At 40.6% G+C, this 15,166-nt stretch overlaps 1 protein-coding gene across 2 annotated transcripts in view; it reads right to left on the bottom strand.

The window, feature by feature from the left end:
- Positions 1-2,463: 2,463 nt before the first annotated feature.
- Positions 2,464-15,166, bottom strand: part of LOC126416120 (trafficking protein particle complex subunit 12) — a 138,568-nt gene continuing 125,865 nt past the window's right edge. For both annotated transcript variants that reach the window (XM_050083644.1, XM_050083645.1), the window contains exon 9: positions 2,464-3,167. In XM_050083644.1, the coding sequence (XP_049939601.1) occupies positions 2,922-3,167 (246 nt within the window). In that variant the 3' untranslated portion in view covers positions 2,464-2,921. The remainder of the gene's footprint in view (positions 3,168-15,166) is intronic.

Raw genomic sequence — 15,166 nt, 5'->3', positions numbered from 1 at the left:
TCCATTTTAATTAATGGAGTTGCAAACTGCTAGTAAAAATTTCTTATGCGAAATCTGAAGAATGCCTTTAAACATCAATCTTCGTCCGATTTCGACTTAGTAATTTAAGTTAATATCATGGATTTCTACTTTGCAAATTCCAAGGTGCTTCACTGTAAAATAGACCCTGAAAAGATTCAAACCGACTGTCAACGATATAAATTTGAGCTTTGTTCGTCATATAGGTCTAACATGTCAGAAGGTTGTTTATGAAGTGCACATGTTCATTAATATAGTTCCCTTCTTCTAAATTTTTGCAATAGCATTTAACTGTAGACGTTTTCTAACACCGGCGTTAGCAATTCCTTTCCGTTCTCTGAAACCTTCAAAGCGACAAATTTTTCTGGTTTAAATCGGATGACCTTAACTATCACTTCCGATCAACAATAAATACTTCATGAACTCCAAATGTGCAGCGTTCCAGCACTGCTACAGAGCATGCATTGCAAGGTATTCACACAGTTTATCGCATAGACTTACCGTAAGGAATGAAACAAGAACTGTAATACACTTTACACCACAGACGCTCACTCTGGCTTGACGAAAACATCCAAACATTGACCAAAAGTTGCACAAATAATTGAGTTTGAAAGGAAAAGAAACGAGGTATGAAGCATTTATAAATTCATCGAATGTAGTGAGGTGGTTTCATTTCGTCCCAGTCTATAAAATTAATTTCGGGCCATACTCAGCTCTTGCCGATTAATGTAATATAATACCCGCCTACTAATCAGGGCGTCTGTCTCCGTTGCTTTTGAGCGTGAATGGGAATTGTAGAAATTTTCTGTGGAGCAACATTTAATAATAAAGCGTTTTAAATCATCAAAAGCGATGAGCGGTAGCAGGCGCTTTCGATAAAGAACGGGGGAGTGCAGCGCCGCTGCTGTCGCCACGGCCGCTGCCGGTAGCCAGCAAATGGATCCCGGAGCTTTGCCGCATACGGCGTCCAGAGGAGGACAGTCTGCAGGAAATCTGCCGCAAAATCGTTACTGGATAAAATTTTGATATCGGTGTGTCACAAAGCGAAATAGATTGAATCTGCGCTACCATTACATTCACGTCTTCAGCATTCAGACAGAAGAGGCTATAAAAATATTTTATGCCAGCTGCTCTCGATCCACTGACATTATGAACAGAAACAACGCACGCTACCGCTAGACCACAGGCGTAATCAGCCTAGAGTTTCTCTATCATGGGACAAGTTTTCCTCCAGGAAGTGCCGCAGTCTACAGTGGTGCCAGATTGTGCAGATAACCGGACTTAGAGAATTAGCGAGTTGGCCAGTTTTTTTGTCCCATGTCGCGATCGGCGCGGACTTAGCCTCTGAAGTGGCCGGCCGCCGGTCAAGTTTTATGTCAAAGAGTGTACATAATGCTCTAAGCCACCTAATTTATGTATAAATATATTGGATATAAGCTTACTGGACAATAAATTAGTCCCCCAGATTGTACAAGCACCTATGAGTCACTAAGCCTTTACTGATAGTGCACTGATTGAGTCGCATGATCAACAGTGTGTGCACTGCCTCTATGTGAGCATAAAGCAGTAGCCATCAGTGAGACATTAAGGTTTCAAGTTATATTGTAGGTAAACATGAATATATGAGAGGAAGTGACAAAGTAGCAAACGGGGCAATCATATTTGGCTGTGCCCATGGTCGTAAGGTGTGTCAAGTTGCTGGATCTATTGGTGTTTGTCAGCAGATTGTTCAGTGTGTCTACATGACTTGGCGTAACACATGTGGCCACAAAACATAACGTCAGATTTGTGGGTACAAAAAGATCCTGACTGAGAGGGACCTGAGATGTGTTTCACTGTTTATGAATCAAATTGCTTCCAAATCCAAAAGCAATTCTGCAGGCAGTGAATGAAAGTTTACTCCAACCCATCAGCAAGAGAACATTTTGATAAGAAGTGCATGCATTTGGAGCTGGTCACCTCACATGAGGCCACTGCTAACACAGGCACACAAAGAAGATGACAGTACAGGTCACTGGGCTGGAAGAATATGTGACTGATTTTCTGAATGCTCCCCCACCCTATTACATCTCATTTGGCCTGCAAAATCATTGAATTGAAAGCAATGGAAAATCTGTGGGACATGTTGGAATAGTGGGTAAAATACTGATATCAGCATCCCTGCAATTGGATGGATTAGTACGATCAGATCCTAAGAGTGTTGTGTAACCTGGAAGAACAGAACAATCTTGTGGACTACAAATCAGGTAGTTATCAAGTCCAGGAGAGGAAATACATGGCATTAAATGATTCTTGAAATGATTTCCCTATGGGGTGACTAATTTTTTGTCCGAGCTTACAATTATGCACACATGAAAAAATAAGAGTTGCAGATGCAGAACAGATAACAATTAAAAAAGATAAAAGCTTACATGAAGGAGCAACAACTAGGAATCCACGATGAAGTTGGATCTCAAGCCATGTCTCATAAAACTTTATTTTTAAAACTTTGGTATAATAATTCTACATAACATATTATAAGGTACAACATAGTTTACATGTCTTGGTACATGGAGATTCAATACACACACAAGTATATGCACTTTTTACAAGATACTCATCTTAAACAACAATTATTTAGTTAGATGCATTTTAGAGTATCACAGTGGAAGAGATCTCTTGAACAAGTTCCACCTGCTAATTAAGTTTTGTTCTCAACAAGAAATGGTGAAACCTCTAAAAATTTTTCACACATGTTTACTTCATCACTGAATTTTAAAAACATATCTATTTATTGTAAAATATTTGCAATTTTTAGGCACATCACCACTCTAAAGTAACAAATCCTATCAAAGGATATGGACAAAGCTGTTCGCGCAGGCTAACTCACAATACAAATTACAAATTTTTTACATGAAACATTCTCAGACTTGCAACTTAAGAGAGCCAACATAAGCTCCATCTCCTTTATATCTGCCAAGCAGTGCAAGCATGCCAAGTTTACGTTGATTGCAAAGAGATGACTGCAGCTCATAAAGGGTGCATATATTGAGTAAAACACTTTCATGCAGCCCACGAGCTGGGTTTGCTCTCACACCACCCTCCATTAACATCAGAGCATCACGTAAGCGGCCCAAGTAGAGCAGACATACCGCCATGTTATTCACCAACTGTAAAATAAAATTTTTATTTTGTTAATTCAACTATAAGTGATTGGTACACCCTTTATCATATCAATGTAAATATTGTCACTATAATAGAAGGAAACATTCCACGTGGGAAAAATTATATATAAAAACAAAGATGAGGTGACTTACCGAACGAAAGCGCTGGCAGGTCGATAGAAACACAAACAGACGCATACATACACACAAAATTCAAGCTTTCGCAACAAACTGTTGCCTCATCAGGAAAGAGGGAAGGAGAGGGGAAGACGAAAGGAAGTCCTTTCGTCTTCCCCTCTCCTTCCCTCTTTCCTGATGAGGCAACAGTTTGTTGCGAAAGCTTGAATTTTGTGTGTATGTTTGTGTTTGTTTGTGTGTCTATCGACCTGCCAGCGCTTTCGTTCGGGAAGTCACCTCATCTTTGTTTTTATATATAAATATTGTCACTTTTATATCTATAATCTGTTAATCACAATGTTGTGTATAATTGAGAAGAAAGTCTATGAAATGATCCACAATAATCACTATTTCCACGAAAACATCAATTTAAAAAAATCGCATTTATTTGCACAAAAGCAGCAGTGTAGAAAACTGTTTTAGGATGATGTACTAGTGCCAGTTCTTCCAATTGTATCACTTCTGGTATCTACCTAGATGTGCTAATAACACACACAAATAAATGTATTTATTGCTCAAATAAAAAAAAGTCATTTTGTGACAGACCACTGTCCATCTTGCAGTTCTAATATTTGAATGAAGAAATGTCTGTGAAATATATATGTAACATGACACAAAGGCATTGAGTTTCAGCCAGGAACGCCGAGAAAGGAGACAAAGTCCCTTCTCCTTCCTTCCTCTCCCTCTTGCATGCACACACGCGCACACACGCACGGCCACTGTCTCTGAGCACTGGAGCCTAGCATTGACTGCATCTGATATGAGCATTAATCTGTTGGGGTAGGTGGTAGGTGTAAGGAGGGGGTCATGGGGCAGGGAGGGGGGGGGGGGGGGGAGGACAGCAGGTGAGAGAAGATGCTGTACTCCCTGTGGAAGCATGCTGGGATGTGGTAGGGGCACAATAGGGCTGTTAAGTGCAGTGTTGAGAGGTTGTTCTGCAGGGAAGGGGAGAGGGCACCAGGGAGGGAAGTAGAGAAGCAGAAAAGACTAGTATGAGTGTGGGTGGGTTAGAAGGCATGCATAGTGGTGATGTGAGAGAATTGAAGGGGAGAGGGGGTGGGGAACAGAGGCTAGCGAAGGTTGAGGCCTGGGGTCTTACGAGAATGAAGGATATAATATAGGGCAAGTTCACACCTAGGCAATTCAGAAAAGCTGGTGTTGGTAGGAAGAATCCTGATGGTGCAAGCTGTGAAGAGGTCATTAAAGTGAAGAACATTGTATTGGGTAGCATGTTCAGCAACTGGATGGTCCAGCTGTTTCATGGCCACAGTTTAGCAGTGGCTATTCATGCAGAAAGACAGCTCATTAGTTACCATGCCCATGTAGAAAGAGGCATAGTGGTTACAGCTTAGTTTGAAGATCATGTAGCTGCTTTCACAGGTAGACTTGCCTCTGATAGTGTAGGAGATGCCTGTGGCAGGACTGGAATAAATGGTAGTGGGAGGATGTATGGGACAGGCTCTGCATCTAGATCCGTAGGAGGCATGAGGCAAAGGATGGAGTAGGGATGCACAAGGATATTGCATAGATTTGGTGGATGGCGGAATACCACTGTGAAAGCAGGTGGGAAGGGAAGGATATTCTTAATTTCAGAGCATGACAAGAGGTAGTAGAAATGCTGGTGGAGAATGTGATAGAGCTCCTCCAGTCCTGGTTGGCACTGAGTCACAAGAGGAATGCTCCTTTACGGTCATACAGTGGGTATTTGAGAGGTGGTAGGTGACTGGAGAGAGAATGTAGGGGGACTGCTCATCACTACACATGCAACAATGGTGTTTTGCTAGGCTGTATTGGGTTCAGGAGGACTTGACAAAGCAATTGGGGAGTGGAGTGTTAAGGTCCTGCAGGAATATGGATAGGGTGTTCTCATCCTTAGTCCATATCATGGAGATGTCAAAAATGAATCTGAATGAGCTGAGGAGTTTGGGATTCTGGGTATTTAGGACAGATTCCTCTAGGCGCCCCTCGATAGGTTGGCGTAGGATAGTGTCTTGTGGTTGGGCATTGCTGTACCATGGATCTTTCTGTAGGTTTTCTCTCAAAGGAGAAGTCTTAGTAAATGTAGTAGGTCTGCAAGGCAGGGTTTGGCAGCTATGGAGGGATGTGAGGAAGGTTTGATGGGGCTCATGTAGAGATGGTGGACAGTGGTTGCCCAAGACCGGAGTAGGAGAACAGATTGGAGAGTTTTTTGAGGTGGTATTGTGCATGCTGCTATAGTTCCTGGACAGCAAGAGTTTCAATCTGGGAGATGGGACGCAAGAATTTGGGACTGGTCTCACATAATCCAGTTACACCTGCTGCCCCTTCTCTTCACACCTATTCACACACAGATCTACATCCCACTATTATTCTCTTTTTATTCATTTTTTTCTTTGATCTCATTGTGTTTTCATGCTGGTTTTAATTTGCTTTAGACTTTCACTATACACTCCACTCCCTCACATTTCACCTACACTTCATCTATTTCTTCCTTTTTTTGATTTTTCCTATGTACATTTTAATTTTTTTTATCCTTTCCCATGGATCGTTGCTCTTCCCATGTGCGCCAGTATAGGAAAGCTTCCCTATCCCTAGCCAGAACCCAGTCCCACATAATGTTGCTATGTTGTTGCCTAGCTTGCAGAATTGGCCCAATTGGCCCGATCATCCAATTACACATAACCAGATGCAGCCCTGCTCTCCACAATGACCTCTATCTGTTCACATTCTGTTAGTCCATAGCCCTCACCAACCTAGTCATGCAAAACCATATAAATCAGGCCCAAACATCTTTGCAATATCTCTCCTCTCCATATATAAAAGTCTCTTGCTCGCAATCCCAAATTACTGCATTTCATCTCCCAGATTAAAACTCTTGCACCACAGGAACTAGAGCAACATGCACACCACCTCAAAAAGAAAAACTTTCAAACCTGTTCACATCCTACTCCTGCCTTGGGACTACCACTATCCACCATTTCTACAAGATCCTCCATCAAAGTTCCCTTACATCCCCTCATAGCCACCAAACCCTGCTTTGCAGACCTATTGCATATACCATACCCTGAGAAACTCCATCACAACACCCTATAGTACCCAAAGCCGAAACGGACATGACACACAGATATGAACCTGTCCTCCAATAACATCAGTCCCACAAAAATGTCAGTCCCATCCGAAGGCCTTACCTTTGCCGCATCGTCAAACTGAATCATGATGTGCTTGTTAAAAACCTTCTCTCCTCCTACAAGTCCCTATACAGGAACACAATTTTTTGCCATCAACACAACCAATCAGGCCCAGTCCAAAACCAATACTGAACCTTGCTCGACTCAGTTCACTACTCTGTACAACTGTTATCCACCCACATAGCCCCCCAAAAATTAGCCCCCCATAGACTTTCCAGAATTTCCTCACCTTCAACATTGCCTTACCACCATTCCCCAAATTCTACAACGGACTCCACCAGCTGTTGATATGTCCACCTACATACGCTGCCACAATGGGCCCATTCCAGAAATCTAACAGTATCTCCAGTCCCTCCTAAAATCCTTACATCCATCCATCCATCCCAGAATGTCTCCCCCAAGTCTCGCTTTCTCTCTCTTTCTCCCCCCCCCCCCCCTCACCCATAGCTCTCCCCACACTCCTACCTTCTAAATGCTTCCTGAACTCCATAACCCTAACCACCCAGCCAGATGCTCTCATTGTGGCTGGTTACTAATCCCCCCCCCCTCCCCCACAGAGAAAAAACACTTTGTCTATGTATATCCTCCTTCCTGGTCACCATGAGCAACTTGGCGGCATCATCTACCAACAGATCTGCATTACAGCAATGGGGACCCACATGACATCATTCTACTCTAGGGCATACACAGGTATCCTTCTGAACCACCCAGAATTAAGGGTGAGGACACCCTATGCACATCCTTCCAGAATCTCAACACCTTCTCCCTCATTTGCTTCACCTGGTCCTCCTCAACCCAACAAGCTACTTTCCATGATGATGAACTCCATCTCAAGAATGGCTCCATTGGTATCTCTGTCCAAATCACACCTACCAACCACCAATACCACCTCCACTTCAACAGCTGACACCCATTCCCTCCCAAGAAGCCCTTCCATATGGTATAGTAAACAGCTGTTATTGCATATGTAGTGATGAGCAGTCACTCTTCAAATATTCCAAGGGTCTTACTGAGGCCTTCACAAACTGAAATTACCCTCCAAAGCTTATCCAGAAACAGATCTCTCATGCCTAGTCTCTCCAGTCACCTGCCACCTACTACATACCCACAGTCTGGCCACAAAGGAGCCCCTCTAATGACTCAGTACCACCCAGGACATGAGCAACTGAATTACATAGGGTTTCAATAACCTCTCACCATGCCCTACCTACTAATCTTTCCACAAAGGTATTTTGCAACATATAGAACCTACACAATATTGTTACCCATGTGTACTCACCCTTGCACCCGACCCCTTGCCTCATGGCTCATAACCTTGCAATAGATCTACAGACAAAATCCTCCCACTATCACTTGCTCCAGGCCTGTCACAGACATTTCCCACCCCATCAGAGGCAGGGCTACATGTGAAAGAAGCTACATGATCTGCAGTCTACGTTGCAACCACAGCACTGCTCTCTAGGGGGAACATGGGCATAACTAACAAGCTGTCTGTCCGCATAAAATGGCCACTGCAACACTGTGGCTGAGAAACAGCTGGAGCACCCAGTTGCTGAAAATGTGCTTCACTTTGATGAGTGTTTTACAGCCTGTGGCATATGGATTCTTCCTACCAACACCAGCAGCTGGTGGGAACTCTCCATACAACATATTGTTTCCCTTTGCTAGTCCCTGTCCACCCTCCCCCATCCACTTCCTTGATCCGACCCCAGTTCTACATGTCCGCCAACCAATAGTTCTTTTCCCTTAACTTCTCTCCTCTTCTCCCAAAACCTCCTGACTGCACTTAGCAGCCCTCTCCCTCCCCTGCATGCTCCCACAACATGAGCAGCACTACGTCTTCACCATCCCTAACCTGCTATCCCACTCCCTCCTCACCCAATGCCTCCTCCATACCCCCTACCACCTATCCTAGCAATTACTGCTCACATCAGATGCAATCACTGTCAGATTCCAGAGCCCAGACACAGTGACCATGTGTGTATGTTATGCTTGTATGAGCGTTTTCTATTTTGGAAAAAGTACATTGTGCAAAAGCTCAATATTTTAGCAGTCTTGTTCATCATGCCTGTCTGTGACTTAGTGCCACCTCTACACGGTGCATCACAATCTATCCTATCTCTAATCTTTAGTGTAATTATACTTCCCAGGAATATTGTATTATAACTTAGTGGTACAAAGAAGACCAAAGAGTTTCATCATATTTTAGAAGCCAATTTCTGAATTACCTTTTGGTATCACCATAGTAAGCTTTGTAACTAATAAACTTTCTAAGTAATCAAGTCAATTGCTATTGTAAAGCAGTATCTAATAAGATAGTAATCATTACTGAGAAGCACAGTGAGCTGGAATTGCAACTAATACTATTTATATTGCACATCAATATTTTCAACAGTGGCACTTCCAGTCACCAAACTAAGGAAACCTGGAGAAAAACCAAAAACACAAATGGCACTGTTTCTCTATCTTTTGGTTTTTAATTTCTTAATTAAAAGAAAGTCACAGTCAAGCACCAGGAGAACAGAAAGGTCAAGGGCACAGCTGCTGGAAGGAATGCAAAGCTAGACTGCTCTGACCATCAATGAGGAAAGATGTATGGTTTAGGGTAAGTTTAAGATATAACAGTGGTCTAATGAACAACTTTCAGGTTTGTAAACAATGGATGAAAGATGAGAGCTAGAAGAAATACCAGGGTGTAAATGGAAATGAAAAACAGAAATAAAGATGTGGAGGTGATCACATTTGACAGTGAAAATCATAATTCCAGTAATCATTATTAATGGAAAGACATGTTAACAGAGAGAAAGTAGATGGAAGAGGGGAGGAAGGAAAACTGTGGAAGAGAAAGTAACTAATATTAACCAAAATTGTTCAGAGATAAAGCCAAATACGTACAGCTGGTGTATACAGTTTGTCTGCTGCATCGAGTCTGATAGATAGTAGAAGTCTTGCTAACATAACACACAGAACAAATCTAAAGAGTCTCATCTGACACATCACATTTATGCTATCACACACTCTTTTGATGATAGTGAGGGTTGTACCAAAAGCTTTCAGCAGTGCAAAACCAAAAATGTCTGCAATAATAGGATTATTGGAAAATCGAAAAGTAAACAATGTAAGCACCGCAGTGACAATGCTTTGGGAAGTTTGTTGACAACAACAGGAATGTTGAGATGACTCATGGTGTGTGTTTCATCCAGTGATTTTATACAGGATGTTTCAAATGAGGTGCTTTCTCTCTGTAACTTATGAAATAACAGGTGAAAGGAATATTTACAAAGATACATAAATTCAGAAATTGCATTGATAAAAAAATCTGCTCCCCATGTTGTGGCAGGAGAACACACATATAAAGGTGTATTAAAGTTTGCAAGCTTTTGGTGCCAATGGCTCCTTCCTCTGGTAGAAGGGTTGAAGGGGAAGAAATAGGGAAGAAGGAATAGGACTTACTTGGGGTTCTAGGCAACTTTCCAAACTCTAGCCTTTTTCCTAAACCTCACTAGTCCTTTTCCTTTCCCTTCTGCCAGAAAAGGAGCCACTTGCTCTGAAAGCTTGCAGACTTTAATACATTTATTGTGCATTTTCCTGCCCCTGCTTAGTGAGTAGACTTTTTTATCTCTCCAATTACACTATATTCTCATAAACAGATTATTTTCGTTGATATAAACTTAAGAAATGTTACTCTTTCTGCAGAGTTATGAACATAGTTTGTTTGTTTTCCAGAGAGTTACAGCACAAGTTATAATTTTTTTGACTAGAATGTTATTGTTCTATCATGTAGCTGATTTATTTCAGCAAACTATGTACAGATCAGTTTCAACCAGATTTTTATCAATTTTAGTTAGGGAGTTAGAAGCATTCAAAATTTTAGGGGTGGATGCAACATGTGGTGCACAACCGGCTGTGTTCAAATGGTTGTTCCGGTGGCAGAATGGTTATTTGTGCAAGATGTTCCAATGAGTGCTCATTTTCCTGAAAGCACATGTCAGTGTACATTCTAAACAATCTGTGGATGACACGTAAAGCTGGTGACATCACAGAATGACAAGCTTCGTCAGTGTGCTGTTTGAAGTCATGTTTTGTTAGATTGCAGAATTTATCTTTACAATGCTATGGTCAGAATGCACAAGCAAACAAGGTTTTGTCTGCCACAGACAATGACATGAATAAGCATGGGATACATATCCACTGAGTATGTTGATATGCTGCTTGGTGAATGACAACACAATGCCAATAAAGCAACCATGATTTATGCTGTGTGACAATTCAGTCCAAGAGCACCTTCAATCATTACATTCTTATGTGCTGAACAATGATTTCTAGAACCAAGTAGTCTGAGAAAATGTGGCAGTGGCAGATGAAGACCAGCAAGCAGTGAAGATGTGGAAGTGCTTTGCTGCAATACAGCATGACCGTCATGTCAGTCTTACATCCCTGTGGCAAATAGCAGATGGTAAAAAGTTTAACAAATAGCATCTGTCACTGAAACAGAAGCTGCATGGGAACAAGTACAGTTGTAGAGTTACTTCGTGCACATGGCCTGTGACTAATTTCACTCTGAAGGCCTTACAAAGTATTATGGTCAGTGATGAATCCACATTTGCAAATTATGGTGCACTGGGGCACAGAAAATCCTACGTGGGTACATCATGTTGTTCATCAAAGGAGGGGATCCAAACGATATCAGAAATGGAGTGAGTACCAATCTAAGATAGAGTGTTGCATATATCAGAAATCAATGTGTCACTTTTACGTCAGTGTTAAGCTGAGTTACTTCCTTCCCACTACAGTTCTGGGGCTATGGCAAGTATGAGAATGGTGGTGCTGCAGTCCATTCCTACATGTCAATTCATTCTTGCTTGCTCAAGTGTGCAGGAGTATAAGGCTATTTGTGATTTAGTACAGAAGTTGAATGTATGATCCTGTTGTTGTAAAGTAGCTCTGACAGGGTGAAAATGACCAATTGCCAAGATCAGATGGCCTCCAATGAAACCATGTTTTGTGAAACAGTGGAGGGTAAGGGTGGAAATTAAGTGCTGTCCTCCATAAGAGGAAGAGTGACCCCTGGAAAAAGTTTGGTGCTATATCTGCACTTCTGAGATGAGAACATAAAGTTTGTCCAGTACAAACAAAATGGTTGTGTTCTTGTTTATTCAATCTCCACCATGAGAAAACTGATGTGCTCTCTCAAATGAAAACAGTACACAAGAGTGCCGTCACTTATGTCCCTATGAACAAAAATAATATTATGTGTGTATGTTTTTTGTTATGGTGAGTTGTGCTTATGAATTAACAGCAAGCTGCATAGCTTATCATTCATTTTTGTAGCTTGTTCGAAGACTGTTGTGAATTTATTTTAATTATTAATCGCCATTTAGAGGGTACACTTCACCTTTGTTTCCGGTTTTCTTGTACTGTCCTCACAGACTCAGTAATGTGTAGAAGATATGTATGTATGTCACCTGGCATTCTATGAATACAGAGCAAATATTAAAGTAAACGGAGTTGTTGAAAAAAGTTTCACACACACACACACACACACACACACACACACACACAGATTATAAAGTATTCACTTTTAACCAATCAGTCATTATATTGGTTTATAATAACAGCCATGCATGATGGTTGCATATGTAGAGCAATGCCGTGAGTCCTTGGTTACACTTGCTTGCTCTTCATTCTATGTTAGTGTAGTCCACTTGCACCTGACATCAGACTTAAGCGAGGAGTTTTCAGTTAAAAGGGCAGCAATGGAGGCTAGAGAGTTGTGAATCCTAGTTTATGGAAATGTTAAGTTCTAAGACGACATCATAGGACCCACTGTCAAGTTTAAAGTGGGAATACACAGCTCATTTCCGACCTCGATGGTCCATTAACATACAATGTGGAAGCTTTGGAGATTAAATCAGCAGCAGTCCAGACCACTTATTTCATAGGCACTCTCACAAGTGACTTCAAAGAGTGCACTGAGGGAGCTTGTTGCTCTGTGATGCCAGCAACATTACAACTCACCTGCAGCTCATTTAGAAGATGCATTTTAGTTGTGCATTCAGGATATGGGCACTCGTTCAAACACCACACTTGAATGAACTTTCCATTACAAGAACACCTGTCTGAACACAACCATCCCGAAAACTTGAAACATTTTCAGCTTCCTAAATAAAACTGACAGAAATTTGATATACATTCATTTGTACACAGCTGGTTTAAATATATCAGCTATATAATCCCTCCACCCCCCCACCCCACCCCCCTCTCATACATTACTTAAAAAATTTTAGCTTGCTGCTGTAACCCTCTTGAAAATAACCAAATAATCTATGTGGTTGCTCAGGTTTTCTCAGCGTGACTGATAAATAGTGTGCTTTTGGGTGTCTTGCCACGCTGTTGTTTCCATTTTAAGCACAATATTTTGACAACCAAGCTAGCCACCTTCTTCAAGTGCTGCAAGTTTACTGTTTTGTGCACTCACTGCCAGGACTCCAACCACACTGTCAACGATAGCTGGTCTCTCACTGCTATTTAAGGCAAAATTCAATTCCTGATGCCCACTATGTCCTTTGATGTCTTTTGTTTTTCAGAACTCTCAGTGCTTTCCCTCTGATTACATTCCATTACATTATATCACTAGTTGTTCCATAGATCATGAATACAACATTTTCTAATGATGTGGAATCTGCCAGTTTATCATAAGGCTCAATAGAAGGAGTTGTCATTCAGAAGTTCTTTTACTTTGTTTCTAAATGCTGCTTAGCTGTCTGTCAGATTTTTAATTCTATTTGCAAATGACCAAAGACTTTTGTGGAAGCATAATTCACCCTTTTCTGTGCCAGAGTCAGATTTAACCCAGTGTAGAAGATCATTCTTTCTTCTTGTGCTGTAGCTATGCACTTTTCTATTATTTTTGAATTGGGATCAGTTATTAATAACAAATTTCTTAACTGAATATATGCAGTGTGAAGGTACTGTGAATATCCCTAGGTCCTTAAATAAATGTCTGCAAGGTGATCTTGGGTGGGCTCCAGCTACTATTCTGTTTATACGCTTTTGTGCAATGAATAATTTTTCTCTTGATGATGAATTACCCAAAAGTATGATGCCATATGAAAGCAGTGGATGTAAATAGGCATAGTAGGCTAATTTACTGATGTGTTCATCACCAAAATTTGCAGTAATCCTAACAGCATAAGTAGCAGAACTGAAATGTTTCGGCAGATAATCAATGTGCTTCTTCCAATTCAGTTTCTCATCAATTTACACACCCAAAATTTGGAACATTCGGCCTTAGAAACAGATTTCTGTTCATAGTGTATATTTATCAATGGCATTATGCCATTTACTGTACAGAAAGTATAGATTGTGTTTTCTTAAAATGTAGTGAGAGAGAATTTGCAAACAACCACTTAATAATTTCCTGAAAGATATTGTTTACAATTTCCTCAGCTAATTCTTATTTGTTGGGTGTGATAACTATGCCTGTATCAGCAGCAAAAAGAATTAGCTTTGCATCTTTGGGAATATAGAGTGACAAGTCATTAACACATATTAAGAACAATAAGGGACCCAAGACAGTGTTCTTGATATCTCTCGAGTTAAGAGGAATCTACTGATTTTTGCAGACTATCTGTATTGTTAATTTCAACCTTCTGCATCCTTCTAGTTAAATATGAATTAAACCATTTGTGCACTGTCTCACTCATACCACAATGCTTAATCTTATCCAGAAGACTTTCACATGATTCAAAGTCAAAAGCCTTTGAGAGATCACAAAAAATCCCAATTGGTGATGTTTGGTTATTCAAAGCATATTTGAACTGTGAAAGCATATATAGTAGTCTCTGTTGAAAAGCCTTTCTGAAAACCAAACTAACATTTTGTTAGTACTTCATTTTTACACACATGTGAAGCTACACTTGAATAAATTACTTTTTCAAAATTTTTGGATAAAGCTGTCAGCACTGAGATTGTGCAGTAGTTGTTAGCATCAGACCTACACCCATTTTTTTGCAATGGTTTAACAATAGCATATTTACAGCATATTTCAATGTATCTGGAAAAATGCCCTGTTTCAGTGAGCTGGCTGAGAATCATATTTATCTGTTGGGAACAAGCTTTTAGTCCTCTGTTGGAAACGCCATCAATTCCAAGCAATCTTCTACTTTGAGTGAATTTATTATCTTCCTAATTTCAGTAGGGGAGGTGGGTTGAATTGTTTTATGAAACTGCAAAGGCATTGCCTCTTCCATACACAACCTTCCATTTTCTAATGAGGAGCTGAGTCCTATTTTCCCTACAACACTTAAAAATGTTAAAAATATTTTATACTTTTGACTTCTTTTTAATAACAAATTTTTCATTGAGTTTTATAGAAATACAGTTCTCCTGTGCTCTTAGTTGGCTATTCCCCTTTTAACAATATTCCAAATTGGTTTAATTTTATTATCAGTGGTGCTAATCTCTGACATAATGCAGATACTTCTGGACTTTAACTTTTCTTAATACAGTGCAGTAGCTTTTATGATGTTTGACTGTTTTTTGGATCATTACTCCTTCTAGCTATGATATACATTTCCTTTTTCTGTTTACAAGCTATTTTAATCCCTCTAGTACACCACAGCTTTCTATATGGTTTCTTACAATTATGTTTCACTATTT

The sequence above is a fragment of the Schistocerca serialis genome, chromosome 8, assembly GCF_023864345.2.
Source record: "Schistocerca serialis cubense isolate TAMUIC-IGC-003099 chromosome 8, iqSchSeri2.2, whole genome shotgun sequence".
NCBI lineage: Eukaryota > Metazoa > Arthropoda > Insecta > Orthoptera > Acrididae > Schistocerca > Schistocerca serialis.
The sequence above is the reverse complement of the archived record's forward strand: the minus strand, read 5'-3'. Positions and strand labels throughout refer to the sequence as shown.